This window comes from Notolepis coatsorum (genome assembly GCF_963971535.1).
Source record: "Notolepis coatsorum genome assembly, chromosome: 1".
Taxonomy (NCBI): domain Eukaryota; kingdom Metazoa; phylum Chordata; class Actinopteri; order Aulopiformes; family Paralepididae; genus Notolepis; species Notolepis coatsorum.
Genome location: NC_140165.1, coordinates 190,065,842 through 190,090,070, shown reverse-complemented (window position 1 = coordinate 190,090,070; position 24,229 = coordinate 190,065,842). Strand labels below are relative to the sequence as shown.

The 24,229-nt window shown below is 45.6% G+C and overlaps 1 protein-coding gene across 1 annotated transcript in view; it reads left to right on the top strand.

Annotated features, from left to right (window-relative positions):
* Positions 1-24,229, top strand: part of ccar1 (cell division cycle and apoptosis regulator 1) — a gene marked incomplete at its 3' end in the record, with an annotated part of 88,471 nt that overhangs the window by 45,519 nt on the left and 18,723 nt on the right. Inside the window, exons 13-18 of the mRNA XM_084308491.1 lie at positions 2,735-2,893; positions 3,605-3,830; positions 6,340-6,453; positions 8,674-8,840; positions 10,593-10,803; positions 12,991-13,074. Of these exons, the coding sequence (XP_084164617.1) occupies positions 2,735-2,893; positions 3,605-3,830; positions 6,340-6,453; positions 8,674-8,840; positions 10,593-10,803; positions 12,991-13,074 (961 nt within the window). The remainder of the gene's footprint in view (positions 1-2,734; positions 2,894-3,604; positions 3,831-6,339; positions 6,454-8,673; positions 8,841-10,592; positions 10,804-12,990; positions 13,075-24,229) is intronic.

Here is a 24,229-nt window from a genome sequence, read left to right as displayed (position 1 = left end):
TATCCCTTACCTACTCTTACTAGTTTCTATATCTGTACATATCCCTTACCTACTCTTACTAGTTACTATATCTATATCTGTACATATCCCTTACCTACTCTTACTAGTTACTATATCTATATCTGTACATATCCCTTACCTACTCTTACTAGTTACTATATCTATATCTGTACATATCTCTTACCTACTCTTACCAGGGCCTAACAAAAACAATGGGTTGGGTCCGGCTGCTGACCGACCCTGCCGATTTAGGTGCGACCCAAATTATTGTATGAGTTAAAAAAATGAATTTAAATTTTTTTTACAATAAAGTTTAGTTAAATCTTAGTCAAAAAGTGCAGTCCATGTCAATAATGAAAATATATAAAAAGCAAGTATTTCACAATATTTGCACAGCTCTCTGACGTCCGTATATTTAGTGAGTAGTATTTAGGGGTGGCATTTTTAATACTACTACCTTTGTACTTTTGTAGTACAGTGTCTTTGTATTTTAACCTTTAGTATTATGGATATTAAACATGCTGGCAGCGTACATGCATCCATGTTGTCGTGAACATTTTAATTAAATAAAGAAATTCCCTATCCATAGTCGCCGTGGGAAAAGATTTAATAAAATAAATTCCCTACCTACCCATGGCCTTAACTGACAACCAACAGGAACCAAACAATTTATTTTGTTAGGCCTAGTTACACTGCTGGCCAGTATGACGTACTACCATAGTGACTTTATACCTGTATCACTGTTCATATTAATACTACAACTCTGGGTATACATTTAGTACTACTGAGTAATGGTGCTAATCAGATGTATGTACAGTTTAATCACCTGTACATTGTATATTTGCACTTTACTGTTACATTTGCACTCTGGTTGGATGCCAAACTTCTTCTCGTTGTACTGTACTTGTGCTGCATGATGACAATACATTGGAATCTAATCTATAGATGAGGGATGCACCCAATGGGAAATTCTTGGCCGAAACCGATACCGAAAATAGGAAACGGTTGGCCAAAGGCCGAAAATTATTACAGTAATAGAAATATATATAAATGTATATATTTTTTGTTCAGCTACCTGATTATGACAAAAGACACAATTATGGCAAAACTTAACTTAAATAATATTAATAATCACTATTATGGGTCCATAAAACATTTATTCAGCACTTTTGAATGCATTAATTCCAGACTGACTGCTGAAAGATTGTACAATTTAAACATTTTCTCTTTGCATACAGCTAAATGTGCATTAAAGTCAAGTGCATTTTCTTTTCTCTGTAGGATAACTACAACAAAGTGCATTCAGAACAAAGCCAAGGTGCTTTAAAACTGCATAAAGATCTGCACACACGAGAGGGAGAATAGCTTATAGCAGACTTAATGATGTTACTGTAGTGGCTACAATAAGCATTTTATATAAAAGTACTCTGTATTTTTGTATGACAACTAATAAAGAAACTTGAACTACTGTCATAATTCACGGCGTTCTAGCCTACATGGAAGGACTGTTGTATTTACTACATCTCCCGTGACTCTTAGCGGGGGATGACGTAGCTTTAAGAGAGACGAGTGAACGAGGACCGGAAGCCTTGTTAGCTAGCTTAACGCTAACGTTAATCAAAAAGGTTTTTAACCGCGACGGGCATATAGTAATGGCGAGGATATAAAGCATGTTAAAGACGCATTTATTGGACGCGTTGCGCGCAGAGTTTACATAGAAACAGCGCGACTCCCGAGTCCCAAGAGGAGTTATCACAGGCTGCAGAACGCAGGACTGAAGAGCTCACGTTGCGCATGTAATGACTGAAGCCGCGTTTTGATGACGTCATCACAACAACACGTTAGGTTACAGGTTGTTCCTGTTCCTTGACATTCTGTGATGTTTTTTCGGTGCTAAAACCCTTTCGGCCGAAAGTGCCTTTTTTAACCATTTTCGGCCGATAATTTTCAGTGCATCCCTGCTATAAATTCAATCTCATAAATGTGTTCTGACGCTTCCTGACCTGCAAGCTACACTCTGTGTCAGAAGTCCAGCAGGACAATGATTTGGCTCAATTTGAGTTTTGCTACAGAGACCCAGACTCACTTTGCTTGGCTTTCTGTATAATGGGATCGCTGCTGCTTAGTGGACTGGTACACTGATTTACATTTAGTCATTTAGCATTGATATGAATTATTATTATTATTATGAATGGAAAAATAACTTCATTTAAGGACATTTCTTTACATGTAGAAAATATTTGTATGCTATTTTGTCATTGAGCTGAACGCTTTTATCCAAACAAGTTCTGTACGACAAGCCATCAGGAAGAAGGGCACAACTCTATCAGCTGAGTAACAATGTTCATCAAAGTGTTGAGTGCTACAGTGTAGGTTAGTTTATTAGGACAAGTGCATGACATTAAGGTTAGTTAGGGTTCGATTTTTTTTTTTTTTTTTAATGGTTCAATGATCAGTGATGGGTGTCAGAATGAACACTACATACATCAGATTAGCACCACACCCAGTAGTACTAGTTTATATATGTTATACCCAGTTTAATCACCTGTACGTTGTATATTACTACTGTACTTGACTGTTACCTTGCACTCTGGTTGGACGCCACACTTATTTTCATCGTACTGTACTTGTGCTGAATGATGACGATACATTTGATCTGATCTAAATCATGTCTCCCCGCCTCTTGATCCCCCCCCCCCCTCCCCGCCTCTTGATTCCCCCCCCCCCCCCTCAGCCGCGAGAGAGACCGCGAGCGCAGGCGGTCCAGAGAGCGCTCGCCCGCCGCGCGCAAACGCTCCCGAGAACGCTCCCCGCGCAGAGAGCGCTCGCCCAGACGGCCGCGCCGGCAGCAGCCACGCTACACGGTGCAGTTCTCCAAGTTCAGCCTGGACGGGTGGGTGCAGCGCCACGCCACGGGGCATTCAGGTGGCATGGCAGCGTGGGGGAGGGGGTGTTTATCATTAAGGGTCAGATAGTCCTAACAGAGTCCCATCTGACTCTTAACACTTTGATTACCAGCCATGCGGTGTGCCTTACCCCCGTTGAATACCGGCACCCACTTCAATGATAGCGCTGTGAACGCATAATCTATGTCTTAAATGATGGCCATGTGTCTAATCTGCCCGTCGCTTATCAATGACTTGTTTGCAGTCAACATTGTCGAAACGGATTGTTTTTTAAAACTTTGACCAGTCAGCTGGTCAAGTATGACCGACAGAAACAGGTTGAATGGGGTATAGATCGGGGGAAAGACACTCTGAGAAAATACGGCGAGTCCAGGAGTCGAACTCGTGTACCCCAGATCCGTGACGCGCACGGTTGTCCCCGACGCCGAAATAGCGTTCGAGGTACGCGGTGAGCTACTGGAGCTCCCCTCGGACGGATTGTTTTTTAATCGGTTCATTTCCGTTTTATAGCATTTTGAAAAGCCCTCGTTGCCTCTAAGCGTGTAGATGGTGCCTCTAAGCGTGTAGATGGTGCCTCTAAGCGTGTGGATGGTGCCTCTAAGCGTGTAGATGGTGCCTCTAAGCGTGTGGATGGTGCCTCTAAGCGTGTGGATGGTGCCTCTAAGCGTGTGGATGGTGCCTCTTGCGTGTGCCCGCAGCTCTAACTGTGACATGATGGAGCTGCGCCGGCGCTACCAGAGCCTCTACATCCCCAGCGACTTCTTCGACGCGGCCTTCACCTGGGTGGACGGCTTCCCGCTGCAGCGGCCCTTCCAGTTCGGCAACTACTGCAACTTCCACATCCTGCACCGCGAGGTGGAGCCGCTGGTGAAGAACACGGCCGTGCTCGACCCGCCGGACGCCACCCACACCTACAGCGCCAAGGTAACCACCCACACCTACAGCGCCAAGGTAACCACCCACACCTACAGCGCCAAGGTAACCACCCACACCTACAGCGCCAAGGTAACCACCCACACCTACAGCGCCAAGGTAACCACCCACACCTACAGCGCCAAGGTAACCACCCACACCTACAGCGCCAAGGTAACCACCTACAGCAAGGTAACCACCCACACCTACAGCAAGGTAACCACCCACACCTACAGCGCCAAGGTAACCACCCACACCTACAGCAAGGTAACCACCCACACCTACAGCGCCAAAGGTAACCACCCACACCTACAGCGCCAAGGTAACCACCCACACCTACAGCAAGGTAACCACCCACACCTACAGCGCCAAGGTAACCCACACCTACAGCAAGGTAACCACCCACACCTACAGCAAGGTAACCACCCACACCTACAGCAAGGTAACCACCCACACCTACAGCGCCAAGGTAACCACCCACACCTACAGCAAGGTAACCACCCACACCTACAGCGCCAAGGTAACCACCCACACCTACAGCAAGGTAACCACCCACACCTACAGCGCCAAGGTAACCACCCACACCTACAGCGCCAAGGTAACCACCCACACCTACAGCGCCAAGGTAACCACCCACACCTACAGCGCCAAGGTAACCACCCACACCTACAGCGCCAAGGTAACCACCCACACCTACAGCGCCAAGGTAACCACCCACACCTACAGCAAGGTAACCACCCACACCTACAGCAAGGTAACCACCCACACCTACAGCGCCAAGGTAACCACCCACACCTACAGCAAGGTAACCACCCACACCTACAGCGCCAAGGTAACCACCCACACCTACAGCAAGGTAACCACCCACACCTACAGCGCCAAGGTAACCACCCACACCTACAGCGCCAAGGTAACCACCCACACCTACAGCGCCAAGGTAACCACCCACACCTACAGCGCCAAGGTAACCACCCACACCTACAGCGCCAAGGTAACCACCCACACCTACAGCGCCAAGGTAACCACCCACACCTACAGCGCCAAGGTAACCACCCACACCTACAGCAAGGTAACCACCCACACCTACAGCGCCAAGGTAACCACCCACACCTACAGCGCCAAGGTAACCACCCACACCTACAGCAAGGTAACCACCCACACCTACAGCGCCAAGGTAACCACCCACACCTACAGCAAGGTAACCACCCACACCTACAGCGCCAAGGTAACCACCCACACCTACAGCGCCAAGGTAACCACCCACACCTACAGCAAGGTAACCACCCACACCTACAGCGCCAAGGTAACCACCCACACCTACAGCGCCAAGGTAACCACCCACACCTACAGCAAGGTAACCACCCACACCTACAGCAAGGTAACCACCCACACCTACAGCAAGGTAACCACCCACACCTACAGCAAGGTAACCACCTACAGCAAGGTAACCACCCACACCTACAGCAAGGTAACCACCTACAGCAAGGTAACCACCCACACCTACAGCAAGGTAACCACCCACACCTACAGCAAGGTAATGGTTAAAGTAACGTACACAGTGCGTTCTGTTAGTGGTTAAAGTAACGTACACAGTGTGTTGTTCTGTTAGTGGTTAAAGTAACGTACACAGTGTGTTGTTCTGTTAGTGGTTAAAGTAACGTACACAGTGTGTTGTTCTGTTAGTGGTTAAAGTAACGTACACAGTGTGTTGTTCTGTTAGTGGTTAAAGTAACGTACACAGTGTGTTCTGTTAGTGGTTAAAGTAACGTACACAGTGTGTTGTTCTGTTAGTGGTTAAAGTAATGTACACAGTGTGTTCTGTTAGTGGTTAAAGTAACGTACACAGTGTGTTGTTCTGTTAGTGGTTAAAGTAACGTACACAGTGTGTTGTTCTGTTAGTGGTTAAAGTAACGTACACAGTGTGTTCTGTTAGTGGTTAAAGTAACGTACACAGTGTGTTGTTCTGTTAGTGGTTAAAGTAACGTACACAGTGCGTTCTGTTAGTGGTTAAAGTAACGTACACAGTGCGTACTGAACTAAAAGTCCCGTACTGAAACAGTGGGGTCGGTATGAATGTGTTACACCCCATTACCTACTAGACTGTAGCACTCAAGTTCAACACTGTTTGACGAACAATGGGTCTCATTCACCAAGGACTTACGACAAGAAGGGCTTCCTCTCAGGGCCATTTGAGACCTTTTTGGGACGATTTTTGGGATTCACCAACCGTTCCCAATAAAACATATATAATTAATATTATATTATAATATATTGTTTATATTCATGTCTTGCCCTGAAAAGGTCTCAAATGGCCCTAAGAGAAAGCCCTTCTTGTCGTAAGTCCGTTGGAGAATGAGACCCAATGTTACTGACCCCTGAGCTGATAGAGTTGTGCCCTTCCTGCTGACTTGTTGTACAGAACTTGTAAGTCTCTTTGGATAAAAGCGTTGAGGTAATTGAGCAGATGTAAATGTCTCCTACGGTTGGCGTTCTCCTCACGTCTGTCCTCTGTGTCGCTCAGGTGATGCTGCTGGCTAACCCCAGCCTGGAGGAGCTCTACCACAAGTCCTGTGCCCTGGCAGAAGACCCGCAGGAGATGAGGGACTCCTTCCAGCACCCGGCCAGACTCATTAAGGTGCGCTCCGTCCACCATGTAGAGACCCGCCCCTGTCTTAACCCTAACCCCCACCTTAACACCTTAACGCCATGGTAGGGGCAGACCGGTGGCGGTTCAGTAAATGGTGTATTGTACTTGTGCTGTATAATGACAATACATTATTTTTATTTTTATTTTTTTATTGATCTTTTCCCCCTCCTTTTTCCTCCGATTTTCTCCCATCCCAATGTTAGTCGTTATGCCAATTCCCAATCCCCTTCCTGGTCGCTGCGCACTTACCCCCCACAGTCGGTCTGGGAGAGTGGAGGCTATCACGTGCTTCCTCCGACACACGTCCAGCCAATCAACCGCTTCTTTTCACCTGGCAGCGCGGACTCTCACTGAGAGGGCGTAGCGTGTGGAAGGATCACACTATCCCCCTCAGGTCCTATCCGCGCTTAGCAGGCGCCCCGACCGAACTGTAGGAGTCGCGGTTTACAACGACCCGGACCCACCCCTCCAGCTTCTCCCACCCTCTAATACAGCCAATTGTATTAGTGTGAACGGCCAGCCAAGCTGGTGACAACCCCGGAGCTGTGAGCTGGACTCAAACAGGCGAATCCAGCCGCTCCGGGGTTGGTGACGAACGCAATCTCCGTTACGCCACCTGACCGCCCAATGACAATACATTTTAATCAAATCTCATTTTGAAATCGCTACGCTGCCTATGGACAGCTATGATCACTCTATATTTAATCTATGATCACACTATATTTAATCTATGATCACACTATATTTAATCTATGATCACACTCTATATTTAATATATGATCACACTATATTTAATCTATGATCACTATATTTAATCTATGATCACTATATTTAATCTATGATCACTAAATTTAATCTATGATCACACTATATTTAATCTATGATCACTATATTTAATCTATGATCACTATATTTAATCTATGATCAATATATTTAGTGTTTTTCTTTCCTCTTATGCCGGGAGTTCAAGGTAATTTGCCACTTTGATGTCTCTGTTTAGTTGCTTATAGCATTCAGTTTTGATTTGTGATTTTAATTTATTTTCTCTCACACTCTCATTCTCTCTCTCTCTTACACACTCTCACACTCTTACACTCACACTCTTTCTCTCACACTCTTTCTCTCACACTCTTACACTCACACTCTTTCTCTCACACTCTTTCTCTCACACTCTTTCTCTCACACTCTCATTCTCTCTCTCTCTTACACACTCACACTCTTACACTCTCTCACACTCTTTCTCTCTCACACTCTCATTCTCTCTCTCTCTTACACACTCACACTCTTACACTCTCTCACACTCTTTCTCTCTCACACTCTCATTCTCTCTCTTACACTCTCACACTCTTTCTCTCACACTCATTCTCTCTCTTACACTCTCTCACACTCTTACACTCTCATTCTCTCTCACACACTCTTACACTCACACTCTCATTCTCTCTCTCACACTCTCACACTCTTACACTCACACTCTCATTCTCTCTCTTACACACTCTCACACTCTTACACTCTCTCACACTCTTTCTCTCTCACACTCTCATTCTCTCTCTTACACTCTCTCACTCTTACACTCACACTCGCATTCTCTCTCACACTCTCTCACACTCTTACACTCACACTCGCATTCTCTCTCACACTCTCACACTCTCTTACACACTTTCTCTCTCACACTCTCACACACTCTTACACTCACACTCGCATTCTCTCTCACACTCACACACTCTTACACTCACACTCGCATTCTCTCTCACACTCTCACACACTCTTACACACTTTCTCTCTCACACTCTCACACACTCTTACACACTTTCTCTCTCACACTCTCACACACTCTTACACACTTTCTCTCTCACACTCTCACACACTCTTACACACTTTCTCTCTCACACACTCTTACACACTTTCTCTCTCACACTCTCACACACTCTTACACACTTTCTCTCTCACACTCTCACACACTCTTACACACTTTCTCTCTCACACTCTCACACACTCTTACACACTTTCTCTCTCACACTCTCACACACTCTTACACACTTTCTCTCTCACACTCTCACACACTCTTACACTCTCATTCTCTCTCATTCTCTCTCTCATTCTCTCTCACACACTTTCTCTCTCACACTCTTACACTTTCTGTCTCCTTAACATCTCTCCCCCTCTCTCTCCCCCTCTCTCCCCCTCTCCCCCCTCTCTCCCCCCTCTCAGTTCCTGGTGGGCATGAGGGGTAAAGACGAGGCCATGGCCATCGGGGGCCACTGGTCCCCCTCCCTGGACGGGGCCGACCCGGAGAACGACCCCTCGGTCCTCATAAAGACAGCCATACGCTGTTGCAGGTCTCTCACAGGCATAGACCTGAGTCTCTGCACCCAGTGGTGAGTGCTGCTGCTCACGGCTACAGCCTGGCTCTCTGCTGCTGTCGTCTTATACTGTCGTCTTATACTGTCGTCTTATACTGTCGTCTTATACTGTCGTCTTCTGCTGTCGTCTTATACTGTCGTCTTATACTGTCTTATACTGTCGTCTTATACTGTCGTCTTCTGCTGTCGTCTTATACTGTCGTCTTCTGCTGTCGTCTTATACTGTCTTCTGCTGTCGTCTTATACTGTCGTCTTATACTGTCGTCTTATACTGTCTTATACTGTCGTCTTATACTGTCTGCTGCTGTCGTCTTATACTGTCGTCTTATACTGTCGTCTTATACTGTCGTCTTATACTGTCTTATACTGTCGTCTTATACTGTCTGCTGCTGTCGTCTTATACTGTCGTCTTCTGCTGTCGTCTTATACTGTCGTCTTATACTGTCTTATACTGTCGTCTTATACTGTCGTCTTCTGCTGTCGTCTTATACTGTCTTCTGCTGTCGTCTTATACTGTCGTCTTCTGCTGTCGTCTTATACTGTCGTCTTATACTGTCGTCTTATGCTGTCGTCTTATACTGTCGTCTTATGCTGTCGTCTTATACTGTCGTCTTCTGCTGTCGTCTTATACTGTCGTCTTCTGCTGTCGTCTTATACTGTCGTCTTCTGCTGTCGTCTTATACTGTCGTCTTATACTGTCGTCTGCTGCTGTCGTCTTATGCTGTCGTCTTATACTGTCGTCTTATGCTGTCGTCTTATACTGTCGTCTTATACTGTCGTCTTATACTGTCGTCTTATACTGTCGTCTTATACTGTCTTCTGCTGTCGTCTTATACTGTCGTCTTATGCTGTCGTCTTATACTGTCGTCTTATGCTGTCGTCTTATATTGTCGTCTTATACTGTCGTCGCTCCCCTTCGTATTGAGACCTGTGGTACTTAATCCAGAATCTGCGAATAAGCTGCATGGGTTTTTATTTTTAATAATAATTTTTTTTTTTTTTTTACCTAACTCTGCACTAAATCTCATCTTCTTGACATGTTTGTATGGCTTCTTTTTTATATATATATATATAAATATACAAAAACGAATAGAAAAAAAAATGATTATGATTCTGTATTTTTGATTTGCTACTTCCAAGTATTTTTTCTTTTATTTATTTTTTTGTTCTGCAATTGTCCCCCTTTTGGCCGCCGTGGTGGATCTCTGTGCGGACGGTGAAGCTCGGACCCGAGGAGCGCCAGCCCTTACTTTACGTTTTCCATGTTTGATTCACCTGCGTGTTAAATATCTTACATATTTAACGTCACTGTATCCTGTTGATTCTGTCTTCTTTTCTCACGCCCCTCCCCCCAACGGGGGCTTTTTAAGTGCTATCCTTTTTTGTAAACGCAGAGTACCAACCAATGATTGGCTGAAGGGAAGTGTAAAAGGGGCGGGTGGGAGGGAGCGCACGGGGAGTGTTTGAGTTATCATTCATGTTGTTGTCTGTCAATTTCCCCAAAATGGCTGTTGTAACCGTGACGATGAGTGGAAGAGCAGCAGACTGGGGGGGGGGGGGGTCCATGTGTTTTCTATGGTGTGTTGTGATGGTTAGGGTCACTGTAATGATGCTCATTCAGAGACCTTGTCGGGGGGGGGGGGGGGGTGTATGTGGGGTTGGGGGGGGGGGGGGGTGGTGGCTCGCTCCTAGCGACGTCTTGCCTTGATTTCTATGTCCTTGACCAGAATGTTTCTTTCCAATGCGCCCCCTCTTCCTTTGCGACAGGTATCGCTTTGCAGAGATTCGCTATCACCGGCCGGAGGAGACCCACAAGGGGCGGACAGTCCCTGCACATGTGGAGACAGTGGTTTTGTTTCTCCCGGATGTGTGGCATTGTCTTCCCACCCGCTCAGAGTGGGCGGGGCTGTCGCGGAGTCTCCGGGAGCAGCTGGGCGACAGGCTGGCGGCCGAGCGAAAGGAGGAGGATGGAGAACAGGCACTGAACCGCTAATCCCTCTCTCTTCTCATTTCCCCGCTTCTCACAGGAAGGCACAGGAATTACAAAACAAAACAACCCCCCCCCCCCCCCCCCCCCTCAGATACCTATTTCATACACACAGTATATATATACTCACCCACCATCTTCAGACACACACACACACACACACACACACACACCAGAGTGATCATAGGCAGACCTCACTAGGCTTCCTCCACCTCTCCATCTCTGCTCCCCCCCCCCCCCCCCACCCCAGACACATACAGTGGAAGGAGTGAGACTAGGTCGTGTTGTTACCACTGCATCTGATGAAGCGGCTTCCAGCTCTGTTAAAACAACTCTCTTTGTGGGAGAAACCCCATGTTGGCCGCAAATTAATCTTAAATCCCCTTTCTGTGCGTCTTTCTAGAGCGCGCTTCTAATTGGGTTACTTGTGCCACGGGGGGGGGATTATTAAAGATTTGACAAACACCGTTGATGATTCTGAACGCAACGCTGGAATCCGCAGATGTCAGTTGCATTTACGTGACGTTGCTTGTTCTATAACTGCTCTTTATATGACCTGTTACGTGGATTTGATAATCGGGGCTGACTTGGAAAAGAGAACCTCCCCTAAAGTCCTGTTTTTTTGGCTTCTATATTCTGATTTGGACTATATATATATATATTATATATATATATGTGTAGAGCCTGGTTTTCACGGCAGTGGGTTGAAACGGAAGCATAAATGGCTTCCAATATGACACGGGTCCATCAAAACAAACGGGCAGAATTTCCCCCAATCGTAGAGCAGCGCTAGGGCCCCGCCCTCTTCACCCACTGATGACCCCACCGACACACCTGTCATTGATTTTTACCTTTTTGTGTTCCACAGAACTGCATTGATTGGCCGCCGGGGGGGGGCATTTCCCTGGGGGGTTTTATTAATAAGAGCTAGAGAGCTTCCCTGTGTACCCCACTGTAGCAGTGGACCCTGTGTACCCTACTGTAGCACTGGACCCTGTGTACCCTACTGTAGCACTGGACCCTGTGTACCCCACTGTAGCACTGGACCCTGTGTACCCCACTGTAGCACTGGACCCTGTGTACCCCACTGTAGCAGTGGACCCTGTGTACCCCACTGTAGCACTGGACCCTGTGTACCCCACTGTAGCACTGGACCTTTAACACATTGGAGTTAAACGAGGCTATGAGAGACAGTTGAGACCCGGCTGCTTCTTGCACGGATCAACTTTTGTTTTCACAAGCTGAGACCCACGCGCCATGGGCACTGTGCTGACGGCTGCCCTTTTTGCTCTCTCGTTCTCTCTCTCTCTCGTTCTCTCTGTCTCGTTCTCTCTTTCTCGTTCTCTCTTTTTCTCGTTCTCTCTTTTTCTCTTTCTCTCGCTTTCTCTGTCTCTTTGTCTATGTCTCTCTCTCTTACTCTCTCTGTCTCTTTCTCTCTGTCTCTCGTTCTCTCTCTGTCTCTCTCCCCTCTCTGTCTCTCTCCCCTCTCTGTCTCTCTCTCTTACTCTCTCTGTCTCTCTTTCTCTCTCTGTCTCTTACTCTCTCTCTTTCTCTCTCTCTCTTACTGTCTCTCTCTCTCTCTTACTCTCTGTCTCTCTGTCTCTCTTTCTCTCGTTCTCTCTGTCTCTCTTTCTCTCTGTCTCTGTCTCTCGTTCTCTCTCTGTCTCTCTGTCTCTCTTTCTCTCTCTCTCTCTTACTCTCTGTCTCTCTTTCTCTCTGTCTCTCTCTCTTACTCTCTCTGTCTCTCGTTCTCTCTGTCTCTCGTTCTCTCTCTGTCTCTCGTTCTCTCTCTGTCTCTCTGTCTCTCTTTCTCTCTCTGTCTCTCGTTCTCTCTCTGTCTCTCTGTCTCTCTTTCTCTCTCTCGTTCTCTCTGTCTCTCTTTCTCTCTGTCTCTGTCTCTCTCTCTGTCTCTCGTTCTCTCTCTCTCTCTCTCTCTCTCTCTCTTTCTCTCTCTCTCTCTTACACTCTGTCTCTCTTTCTCTCTGTCTCTCTCTGTCTCTCTCTCTTACTCTCTCTGTCTCTCTGTCTCTCGTTCTCTCTGTCTCTCTCTGTCTCTCGTTCTCTCTCTGTCTCTCGTTCTCTCTCTGTCTCTCTGTCTCTCTCTGTCTCTCGTTCTCTCTCTGTCTCTCTCTCTCTCCCCTCTCTCTCCATCTCCGTCTGAATAATTTGCTTGAGAAGGATGAAGAGGAGAAGGATGTGGAGGACTCGAAGGAGGTGACCACGCCCACTCACTGGGCCAAGCTCGACCCCAAGTCCATGAAGGTAACGGTTTCTTCTTTTTTTATGCTATCCTATTGACATTCAAAAATGTTCACGTGAGATGTGTTTGATCAATTGGCACCTGCTAGCGTTTGTTACTAATCGATTCCTCTTAAGCAATTAACCTCTTAAGCCCTAGCCATATTTTCAGAAGATTTGCCTAAAAATACATACCTAACTAAATGGAAGATTGCTCCACTTCTACAAGTACTATTATTTTGCATGTTCTTGGTATCTAGGGGAAAGCATGGCTCACCAAGCACTTACAAAGATCAATAACAGGACTAGATACCTAGCCAGAATCTCTCATTTTTTAGATCAGTCAGCGATGAAGATTCTTGCTGGAGCTCTCATACGGTGTCACTATGACTATGCGTGTGGCTCCTGGTACAACAGTGCCCCCAAAAGTCAGAAAATAAAACTACAGACATCACAAAACAAGCTAATCAGGGTAATACTAAGGCTACCTGCCCGAACCCACCTTGACCCATCACACTTTGAGATCATGAGATTGCTTAAGGTGGGGGGGCGGAGCTGAGCGATCATGGAGTAGACGTGTTTTCACATGAGCTCCCTTCTACCGTGCTGAATATACGTTTCTCCCCATTAGTCTTTATTTTATTTTTATTTGTTTTTTATCTGTTTGCTAGGGTGTTTAGTATACATTCATCAACTTTTTTCGACTTTCTACGATGGCGGGGGTGGAAACCAGAGCCATGAAAGAATTAGGCACGACACCGACACCGCCGAGCATGGCCGTACCGTCTCCCGCTGTCGGGGAGTTAAGCGAAGCTGTGCTCTTGGTCATGACCAAGCTACACGCAGACTCTGAGACACGCATCGCTGAAGCACAGAAGAAAGTACACGCAGACTCTGAGGCACGCATCGCTGAAGCACAGAAGCAAGTGCTGGCGGATTTCTGTATCAGCCTCCGTCGTGAGATATCAGAAGAAATACGGCTGGCGGTAGTCCCGCTGACAGACAAGATGGAGACGATTCACGCTGCCTCATCGGCTAATGCTAACGAACTAGCCATGCTAACGACGGAGGTATCATCACAGTGTGAGAAGATGGCGGGTCTTGAATCCGCCCTGCTGGCTAGGCAGGCTGAAGTCAACAAACTACAGTCGGCGATGGAGGAGATGCAGTCCCGGGATAGACGCCACAACGTCAGGATTGTTGGAGTACCGGAGACCAGCGGTGAAGGCCGTCTCTCTGAGACCATGCCCGAACTGCTGCAGAAGATACTAGGGACGGACGTCCTCCCCTCGCCTCCTATCTGTGAGTCGGCCTATAGAGCGGGCAGGTTTTCTCCCGGCGTGAACAAAGAACCGAGGCCCATCATAGTCAAGCTGAACAGACTCCAACAGAGAGAAATCATCATGCGGTCGGCTCGTACCAGAAGGGGTACTCTGAGGTTTGGCGATCACAAAGTGGCCATTTTCGAGGACTTTACACCGGAGGTTCAAGCTCAGAGAGCCGAGTACAAGGTGGTCCTGACTAAGCTATGGAGACTAGGCCTGAGGCCCACGTTATTCGCTCCCGCGAAACTATCTGTGTTGGAGAAGGTCGGTGGTCAGCGTTTGTTTTGGTCGTTGGCTAAAGCGAAGGAATATCTCGCGAAGACACCCGAGTCTGTTGCTTGATATCTATGGAGGGTGAGTGACTTGGCGGTTTGGGCCTATATACATTGATTAGGTCGACTATTCACAAACACTTGCTGTCATGCCCAGACATGCTAACTGTCCTCTGCCCATCCAACTAGCGGGGCTTCCCAATGACTTCTGTTACTTGCTAAAGCTGACCTCATGGTCGTACTTGTGTATCGCCTCTTTGGAAGCTAACGAGCTAGCTGAACAATGTACATAGTAGGCTAACGTGCTATCCGGATTCGTCACTAGCTTACGCGCTAGCCTCGGGCTAGCCAGCGGGCTTCGACTATGGTCTGCGCTGAGACATTCGTTAATGGTTACGTATTTTGGTTGCTGTTGCTGTTCAAAGGGACATTGGTTTGCACAGTTCAAGAGTGACCGAGTCCCTAACTAACTTCTGGTATGCTTTTTATTTTTATATCCAGGTTGTTTTGAGCTTTGGTGATCCAAAGTAGATGCCAAGGTCGGTTGAATATGCATAAACAATATTTGATAACAGGTTGGGTCGGGTATGGCTTGCACTTAATGGCTATATGGTTATATGGCTTGCACTCTAGCCATTACCCTCTCTTCCCTTTTTTTTTTTTTTTTCTTTCCTATTGTCGCTGTTTTTATGTCATCTATATGCGCGATTTAAATGTGATCCGGTTCTACCTTGGACTAACTACTGACTCGCCTTAATTTTGTTTTGAATTTTCCGTGAGGCACTTATGCTATAACGTTGATACATTAATATGCAGACTCCAGGGTAGATGGTTACAGGTTGATGCTGAGTAATTGTATAATAATTAGTGTCGCTGTTTTAAGGGCAATTGAATGAGCAATTAACCTGTGACCCGAACCTGCCTTGGACTATCGGCTGGGATGCTTTAATTTAATTTTGTATTGAATTTTCCTATATGTTTTAATGGCATTTGAATGAGCAATTTAAATGTGATCCGGTTCTACCTTGGACTAACTACTGACTCGCCTTAATTTTGTTTTGAATTTTCCGTGAGGCACTTATGCTATAACGTTGATACATTAATATGCAGACTCCAGGGTAGATGGTTACAGGTTGATGCTGAGTAATTATATAATAATGGCTAATTTTTCCATTATAGCTGTCATGTTAGGGCCAAGGTTCATGTTGGCTCTCGAACGAATATACATAAATATGTGATAACAGGCTGGGTCAAGTTTAACTTTGCTTGCACTTTAGCCATAACCCTCTTTTTCCTTTTCCTATTATTGTCGATTCTTACATAGGTTATGTCATGTCAGCCGTTGTGCCTGATCAGAGGGACTGCTTCAGGGGTGCACTTTAACCATAACCCCTTTTTTCCCTTTCTTATTTTTGTCATTGTTTAATTGACATTGTTCACACAATTTTGCACAATTAACCTGTGACCCGATCCTGCCTTAGACTATCGGCTGGGATGCTTTAATTTAATTTTGTTTTGAATTTTCCTGTACCCATTTGGGCCATAACATTGCGACGTTGAAGCGCAGATTCGGAAATAGATGGTTGCAGGTTGATGTGGAGTTATTATTTAATAATGGCTATTTTTACCATTATGGTTGTCTTATGTTAGGGCCAGTGCTCAGGTGGTTTTCGACCGATATCTTTATTGAATTTAATTTTTATTATTATTTGTGTTTATTGGACTAGTGGGGGTTTACTCAGGGGTTTAACTAGAGGGGGGTGGGAGTGGGAAGCGTCTTATTGATCCATGTCTCTAGTGGGAAGTGATAGGAAGATGACCATCCTCAGTGGGTGGGGCATAGGGTGGGGATTGGAGAGTGGGTATAGAGGAACTTATAGTAGGACGGGTGGGTTAGGGTTTAGAGTAGAAGGGGGGGGGGCTGTCGCTGGGGTGGTATTTTTATGTGTTCTATGTACTGTTGTCTTATATATGTGTAAGTGTTCCTCCTCTGAACTCCTGGGATTGACCGTCCGGGCCCGCCGGGATCGGCACCTCTGTACTCAGCCTGGCTGCACGGGTATGTTCTCTACGCACTTATACAAGCTCGACCATGGCTAAATTGAATATTTTAATTTGGAACGCAGGAGGGCTTAACGCCCCACACAAGCGTGCCAGTGTCCTTTGGCTATTGAAGAGGAGAAATATTGACCTTGCTCTCCTTAGTGAGACGCATTTAATGGTAGGTGACGTGTCAAGACTGGCAAATCGGCAATATCACGTTATCTCCGCATCCTCAGCCGATGATAAGACGAAAGGAGTAGTCATAGTTACAAGACGTAACCTTGATATCAAAATCTTGGATGTATGGTCGGACACGGAGGGAAGGATTACTATAGCAAAAGTTGAATTCTTGCATAGGAAGATGGCTATAATAGCATTGTATGCTCCTAACACATTTGATTCAGCGTTCTATAATACAATCACGAAGAATATGTTGGAACTTAATGGATACGCTCTCATTGTGGGTGGCGATTTTAATGCGTGCTGGGATGCGGAGATGGATAGGTCTGGGCCCTCTGAAACGAGCGACCAGAAACGGGCCTCTAAGGCCCTCAGGATGTGGGCCAAAGACACGGGGCTCTCAGACCTCTGGCGCTTATGCAACCCCACCCTCAGAGATTACTCTCACCTGTCAGCCAGACACAAAAGCTTCTCTCGAATTGACTATGCATTCGCGTCCCCTAATATGTTTGATAGTTTCGATGTCTCATTGGTTCCCTTGGCTCTCTCAGACCACAAGGGGATTTTCCTTACGGCAACCTTTGGCAGGCTCTCCGCAAGAGCTCCCAGATGGCGTTTTAATTCGACCTTGCTAAAGAACGATGACTTCTGTTCTGAGTTCAGGAGTAAACTAGCAGAATTTTTGCAGATCAACGTTGGCACAGTAGAAGACCCTAGGGTCCTGTGGAACGCATTGAAAGGATTCATCAGGGGTCATGTCACACTATTTGCCTCCAATTTGCGAAAATCCCGGTCAAAAAAGCTAGAAGGACTGGAATCATTATATGCGGACCTATACGCATCCTTGCAAACTGACTATAATGAACGACTAAACACACAACGTAAGATAGTCAAAAAAGAAATAAACTCCATACTTAAACAACAGTCTGAGTTTTTGATACATAGGACAAGACAAAATTACTATTTTCACGGCTCCAGACCTAGCCATCTATTGGCAATGAAAATACGCTCAAATGATCATTTCTCAGATATCCCCTCGATTAGGACGAGCCAGGGTGCAGTCACTACTGATTCGAAAAAGATCAATGACACTTTTAAAGAGTTTTACTCACAGTTATATAGCTCAGAGGGTAATCTGGATGACTCTAGATTTGAATCGTTCATCGGCGGGCTTGAGATACCCCACATTTCTGAGGAAGAGGCCAAGGAACTGGGGAGACCGATTACTCTCGTAGAATTGAGGGAGACTATTGTTGAAATGCAGAGGGGTAAGGCGCCAGGCTGGGATGGTATTCCACCCGAAGTGTATTTAGCTTTCTGGGACCAACTGGGTCCATTGATGCTCGATATGATCAATTACGCTATCGAACAAGGGGAGTTCTCAAGAGATGTCAATATGGCGTTGATTTCTTTACTTCTCAAAAAGGACAAAGATCCCAATGATTGTGGTAGCTATAGACCCTTGAGTCTTCTCGGGGCCGATTTAAAGGTGTTTGCCAAGGTGCTGGCCCGTCGCCTGCAGAGATTTATGCCTGTATTGATACACTGCGATCAAACTGGTTTTATCCCGGGGCGTCTGGCTGCAGATAATCTTAGGAGGCTGTTGCATGTAATCGATAACAGTAAAGACAATACAACTCCATCCACAGTTCTGTCTTTGGATGCCATGAAGGCGTTTGACAGACTTGAGTGGTCATACCTGTGGAAGGTACTTGAGGTCATGGGTCTTGGAAAGAGTTTTATTCATATGATTAAAGTCCTGTATGCCTCGCCGTCTGCGATGATACTGACAGGCAAAAACTGTTCCACACTCTTTCCAGTCTCCAGATCTTCTAGACAGGGTTGCCCTCTGAGCCCGGGACTGTTCGCGCTTTCCCTCGAACCTTTGGCCCAATTTATTAGGCAATCGGAGGACATCGTCCCCATAATGGTCAACAATACTCCACACAAAATTGCTCTCTATGCGGATGACCTGCTGATTTTCATGGACGACCCCTCCCGGTCGGCCACAAAATTATTGAGGATAATCGACGACTTTGGTAAATTGTCAGGTTTTAAGATTAACTGGAACAAATCAGCCTGCCTACCTCTTAATGAACTGGCCAAGGCGGTACGACTACCAGCTGATATCCCCATAGTAGAACATTTTAAATACCTGGGCATAGAGATATTCCCCACGCTGAACCAAACTACTAAGTACAACTTCACGGGTACTTATGATAAAATACGCCAGGATCTAGACAGGTGGTCGTCCCTTCCTAACTCCTTACAAGCCCGGGCTTCCATAATCAAAATGAACATCCTGCCTAGGATAAATTTTATTAGCTCAATGCTCCCCCTGCCCCCTCCAATAGACCACTGGCGCAAGGTACAATCGATGGTATCTAAGTTTGTCTGGAATAACAAACGCCCGAGAATCAAAAGGGCTACTACTCAACGTAGGAAACAAGATGGGGGCCTCGCAATCCCTGATTTTAAACTTTATTTCTGGTCCTTTTCACTGAGACCTCTGATGTGCTGGCTAGACCCTGTAGAGGCTGTATCGTGGCGCTCCTTAGAAGCGGCGGCGGTGTCTCCGCTAAGATTGCAGGATGTAGTGTACTCCACTGTCTCTATTGCGAAATGCCGGCTGAGGTATGGACCGATCATAACTCACGTGATCCAAACGTGGCGTAATGTACAGAGGTCGTGTGGGGTTAAATGCCCTTGGCACCTGGACTCTCCAATTTTTAATAACCAGCAATTACTTGTTGGACACAAGCCGGTTAATATTCCTCAATGGCAAAGGAGGGGAGTGCATACTCTGGAGGATATTTATGATAAGAACGGCCTCCGTGCGTTTCAGGACTTAAGAGAATTTTATGATCTTCCCGGCGAGTCCTTCTTTCTTTACCTTCAACTAAGGTCAGCACTGAGGGCGCATGGCGTACCGTGGGCTCAAGCCTTGCACCCACACCCCTTCCTCAGGCTCATAGTGGACAGGACGACATCCAGAGGGTTTGTCTCCGACTTTTATACGCTCTTAATTCAATCCACGTATAAAAATTTATCATTGGATACAATCTGGCGTGTGGATATCCCGGAGTTGGACCCCGAGTTTGACTGGGATGATGTTTGGGCAAATGTGGCATTATCTTCCCGCAACCCCAATCACCAGCAAATTAATTTTAATTATATTCATAGGACCTATCTTACACCTAGGAAGCTATTTGCTATGGGACTGATAACCGACTCTCGGTGCACTTTGTGCTCTCAAAAGGCCACTGGCACTTATATGCATATGTATTGGGATTGCCCACCAGTGGCCCGCTTCTGGAGGTCAATAACGGACAAACTTTCAGATCTGTGTGGCTTAACTATCCCATTCTCAGCTGTTACGCTACTCCTGAACGATATAACGACACTACCCGCGTCCGTACAACTGAAAAGGGTTGTCCTAGCGGGCGTCACAGCAGCGAAGAAGCTAATAGCAATGAGATGGAAGGAGCCTGAGAAGCTTACAATGATTAACTGGTCCCTAACTCTATTGGATGTGATTTATCTTGAGATATCCACAGCCCGGGTGATTGGGGTGGGGCAGGCTGGAATTGACCTGTGGTTCGCAGCAGCTGAGAAGGTAAAGACCGCAGTGTGCGGCTGAGCGGGGTTGGGGTGCGTGTTCGGGTGAGTCCGGCGGTCTCTTGGGAGGGGGAGGAGGAAGTGTTTTTGTCTGTCTTGTCCCTTGTCTTGTCATCTTGAGTTTAGCTGGGGATATTATGGGGGGGCAGCTATTTAACTAGTTCTTCACTGTTTGGCCACTTTTACACGGTCTCTGTGAGTCTATGGAACACCTACAGGTTTTTGTTTTTTCATGAAGGTTCATTGCTCTGGTTTCAGGTCGTGTTCCCCCAAAAAATGGTCCTTGTGGTGGGTTGGAGATGTACGTTTTATTAATATGGGGTCACACGGCCGGGAATCGGGACTGAACACTGGGAAAGACCATTTATTAGATAGTACCCCTTGGAATTAATTTAGTAGGTTGAACTCTGGTTTCTTTTCTTTTGTCTGTATAATTGTTAGTCATTATTATTATTGTTTTTGTTATTTTCTTGTGAAGTTCTATGTATTGTGATTGTGGTTAATGTGTTGTCTTGTTTCGTGAGAATGTCAATAAAAAAATTTGATCAAAAAAAAAAAAAAAATCATTCTCATCAGGTAAAGCAGCTGGGCCAGATGGATACAGTGCTGAATTTTACAAGAAATTCTGTGACATTCTCGCACCACTCCTCCTCAGAATGATATTCAGTTCTGAGAAGGACGGAGTCCTACCCAAAACATTATACGAAGCTAATATTGCCCTCATATTAAAAAAGGGGAAGGAGGAAGTAGACCCGGCCAGCTTCAGACCCATAGCACTCCAAAATTTCGACAGAAAGGTAATTACTAAAATGCTGGCTGTTCGACTAAATAAACACCTGTCAACCATCATTCACCCTGACCAAACAGGGTTCATTCCGAATAGATTTTCCTTCTTCAATGTCAGACGCCTCCTCAACACCATGTATGCTGGTCATAGTCGGACCAGGGGTGCTGCGAATTTATCACTTGACGCACAGAAGGCGTTCGATCAGGTTGAGTGGCCTTATATGTTTGAGTCACTGCATAGATTCGGGTTTGGTGATGCATTTATATCCTGGGTAAAGCTCATATATGCCAGTCCAACATGTTCAGTTATAACCAACGGGGAGAAGTCAACCAGGTTTCCACTGCTCCGTTCTGTCCAGCAGGGTTGCCCACTTTCGCCGGCGCTTTTCGCCGTTGCGCTCGAACCCCTTGCCCTAAAAATACGCAGTCACCCAAGTCTTGTAGGCTTGAAAGTTGGAGGCGTCAAGACACGCATCAGCTTGTATGCTGACGATGTAATATTATACCTACACAATTCAGAGATATCGATTCCCCCTCTTTTAGAATTAATTACCTCTTTCGGTGAGCTATCCGGGATTCCGGATACACAATTAACTGGACAAAGAGTGACTTTATGCCTCTTTCTGACACCTTCACTCCCGGTTTCCTGGAAAATCTCCCATTCAAATTGGCAAAAGATCGCCTCACCTATCTTGGTCTGACCATACCCAAAGATCCTAAATTAATATTTAAATTGAACTTTGCCGACTATGTTTCAAGGCTAAAACAATGCATTGAAAATTGGAAAGTGCTACCCCTCTCCATGATAGGCCGCATAAACTCTGTCAAGATGGTTTCTCTCCCCAGATTCCTATACCTTTGTCAAAATCTTCCCATCTTTCTCACAAAGTCTTTTTTTAAGGAACTGGACTCTGTAATTCTGTCTTACATCTGGAATTATAAGAATCACAGAATCTCAAAAATGCACTTGCAAAAACCTAAATCTGAGGGAGGGCTGGCCTTGCCAGTATTTAGGCACTACTACTGGGCTGCCAATGTAAGGGCTCTGATGTACTGGCGGCAGGGGACAACAGGTGAATTGACTCCTGGGGCCCCCTTGTGGCTGAGAATGGAGGCTAATTCCCTTATTAACTCATCCTTGCCAGCTATGCTATTTGTCAAACCAGGGGTACCCGGGATCTTAAGAAGCTTGAAACTAAGTTTTGTCGTGGAAAACTCTGTCAGAATTTTAAATCAAATCAGGGGTGCTTTGAGCCTACCAGATGTTTCTATCCATGCACCAATCTGTTTTAATCACACTTTTTCGGCTCCATGGACAGATGGGGCTACCTTGCCTGGAGTGGGAACGGGCTAGCTTCCATTAAGGACTTATACATAGACGGTCACTTAGCATCCTTCGATCTACTAAAGAGGAAGTTTGAGTTGCCCGGCACCAACTGGCTTAGATTTTTACAAGTCAGAAATGATGTTAGATCCAAAGTTCAGGCTTTCGAAGAGCTCCCAATTGAACATTCTTTCTTTGATATATTGCTGAGCCCTCCCCACTCCAAGCACCTCATCTCTAGGTTTGTGTGTCTGTTTGACAACTGTAATATGGCCTCTACTGAGAAGATTAAAGAACAATGGCAGGAGGAACTCGGTATTGATCTATCCGATATTATATGGGATAGGAGTCTGTCTATAGTACAACTTGGCTCAGTCAATAGTAGACACCAGCTGATCCAATTTAAAGTTGTGCATCGTCTCCACTACTCCAAGCATAGATTGCACAAGATCTACCCCTCTGTTTCACCTCTGTGCGACAGGTGCCAGGTATCAGAGGGTACACTTTCTCATGCCTTCTGGTTTTGCCCTTCACTAACAGGATTCTGGGCCAAAATATTTGACTGGTACTCTAAGGCCTACAAGATAACTATACAGCCGGGGGCAGAGCTCGCCATCTTCGGCTGCTCTGAGTCCTCTCTGAGCTTTCCTACAGCTGTACAACAATCTTTGACACTGGGGACAACGGTTGCTAAAAAACAAATACTGATGGAGTGTAAGTCCTCCTCAGCACCTTCTTTCCAACTGTGGATGGCGGACATGACCTCTGTCATATGGATGGAGAGACTAAGGTTCCTGAGAACCGATTCACTTAAAAGGTTTTCAAAAATCTGGGACCCGTTCTTAGCCTATCTCGATGAGGCTAGAGGCGGCAGCTGATTCGCCTGTCTGATCTCACAGTCCCCCTATGAGGGACCCCAAACACAATATTTCTCAGTCATGTATGGCTGGTAAGCGTGTTGTAATAGCAAATGTAAAAAATTTGTTATTATTGTTTTTTTTTCCTTTAATGCATTTTTTTTTTACTTTCACTGTCTGAGTGTGTCTGTATGTCATGTTTGTACAATGTTCTGGAAAATGTAAAATAAAATATATAAAAGAAAACAGTGTATAAAGTTTTACATATAGTTATACTATATATAGAGAGGGATTGGAATTTATTCAAAAGCTTATTTCTAGTATGTACCTATTGTTATTTTTAGTTTTTATTATTTTTTTCATTTATCCAATGGCAATTTTGAGTGCTTTGAAATATTCTCTATCTGTCTCATAATTTACAAAACGTAATCCGACTTGTAAATATGATGAAATGACAGCTGGCACCAAATCCATTCTGAGACAACGGACATGGACCCAGTACTTTGGTGGCGGTATGAAAATATGCCGAGAAACATGACATATCTTTGGAACCATTTGTTAAATTTGGTAACACTTTATAATAACAGTCAGTTATAAGACCTTTATAAGGTATTTGTAAATAATGAACTAATCATGAACAAACCATTTATATACATTGGTAAATTATTATTAAATCATTTATAACTAATTTGGGTACCGGTATCGATTCCCAGGTAAAAAGAAAAATGTTCAGGCTCTGTGTCCCGAACAGACCCACAGCGTAGGCCAGATGCA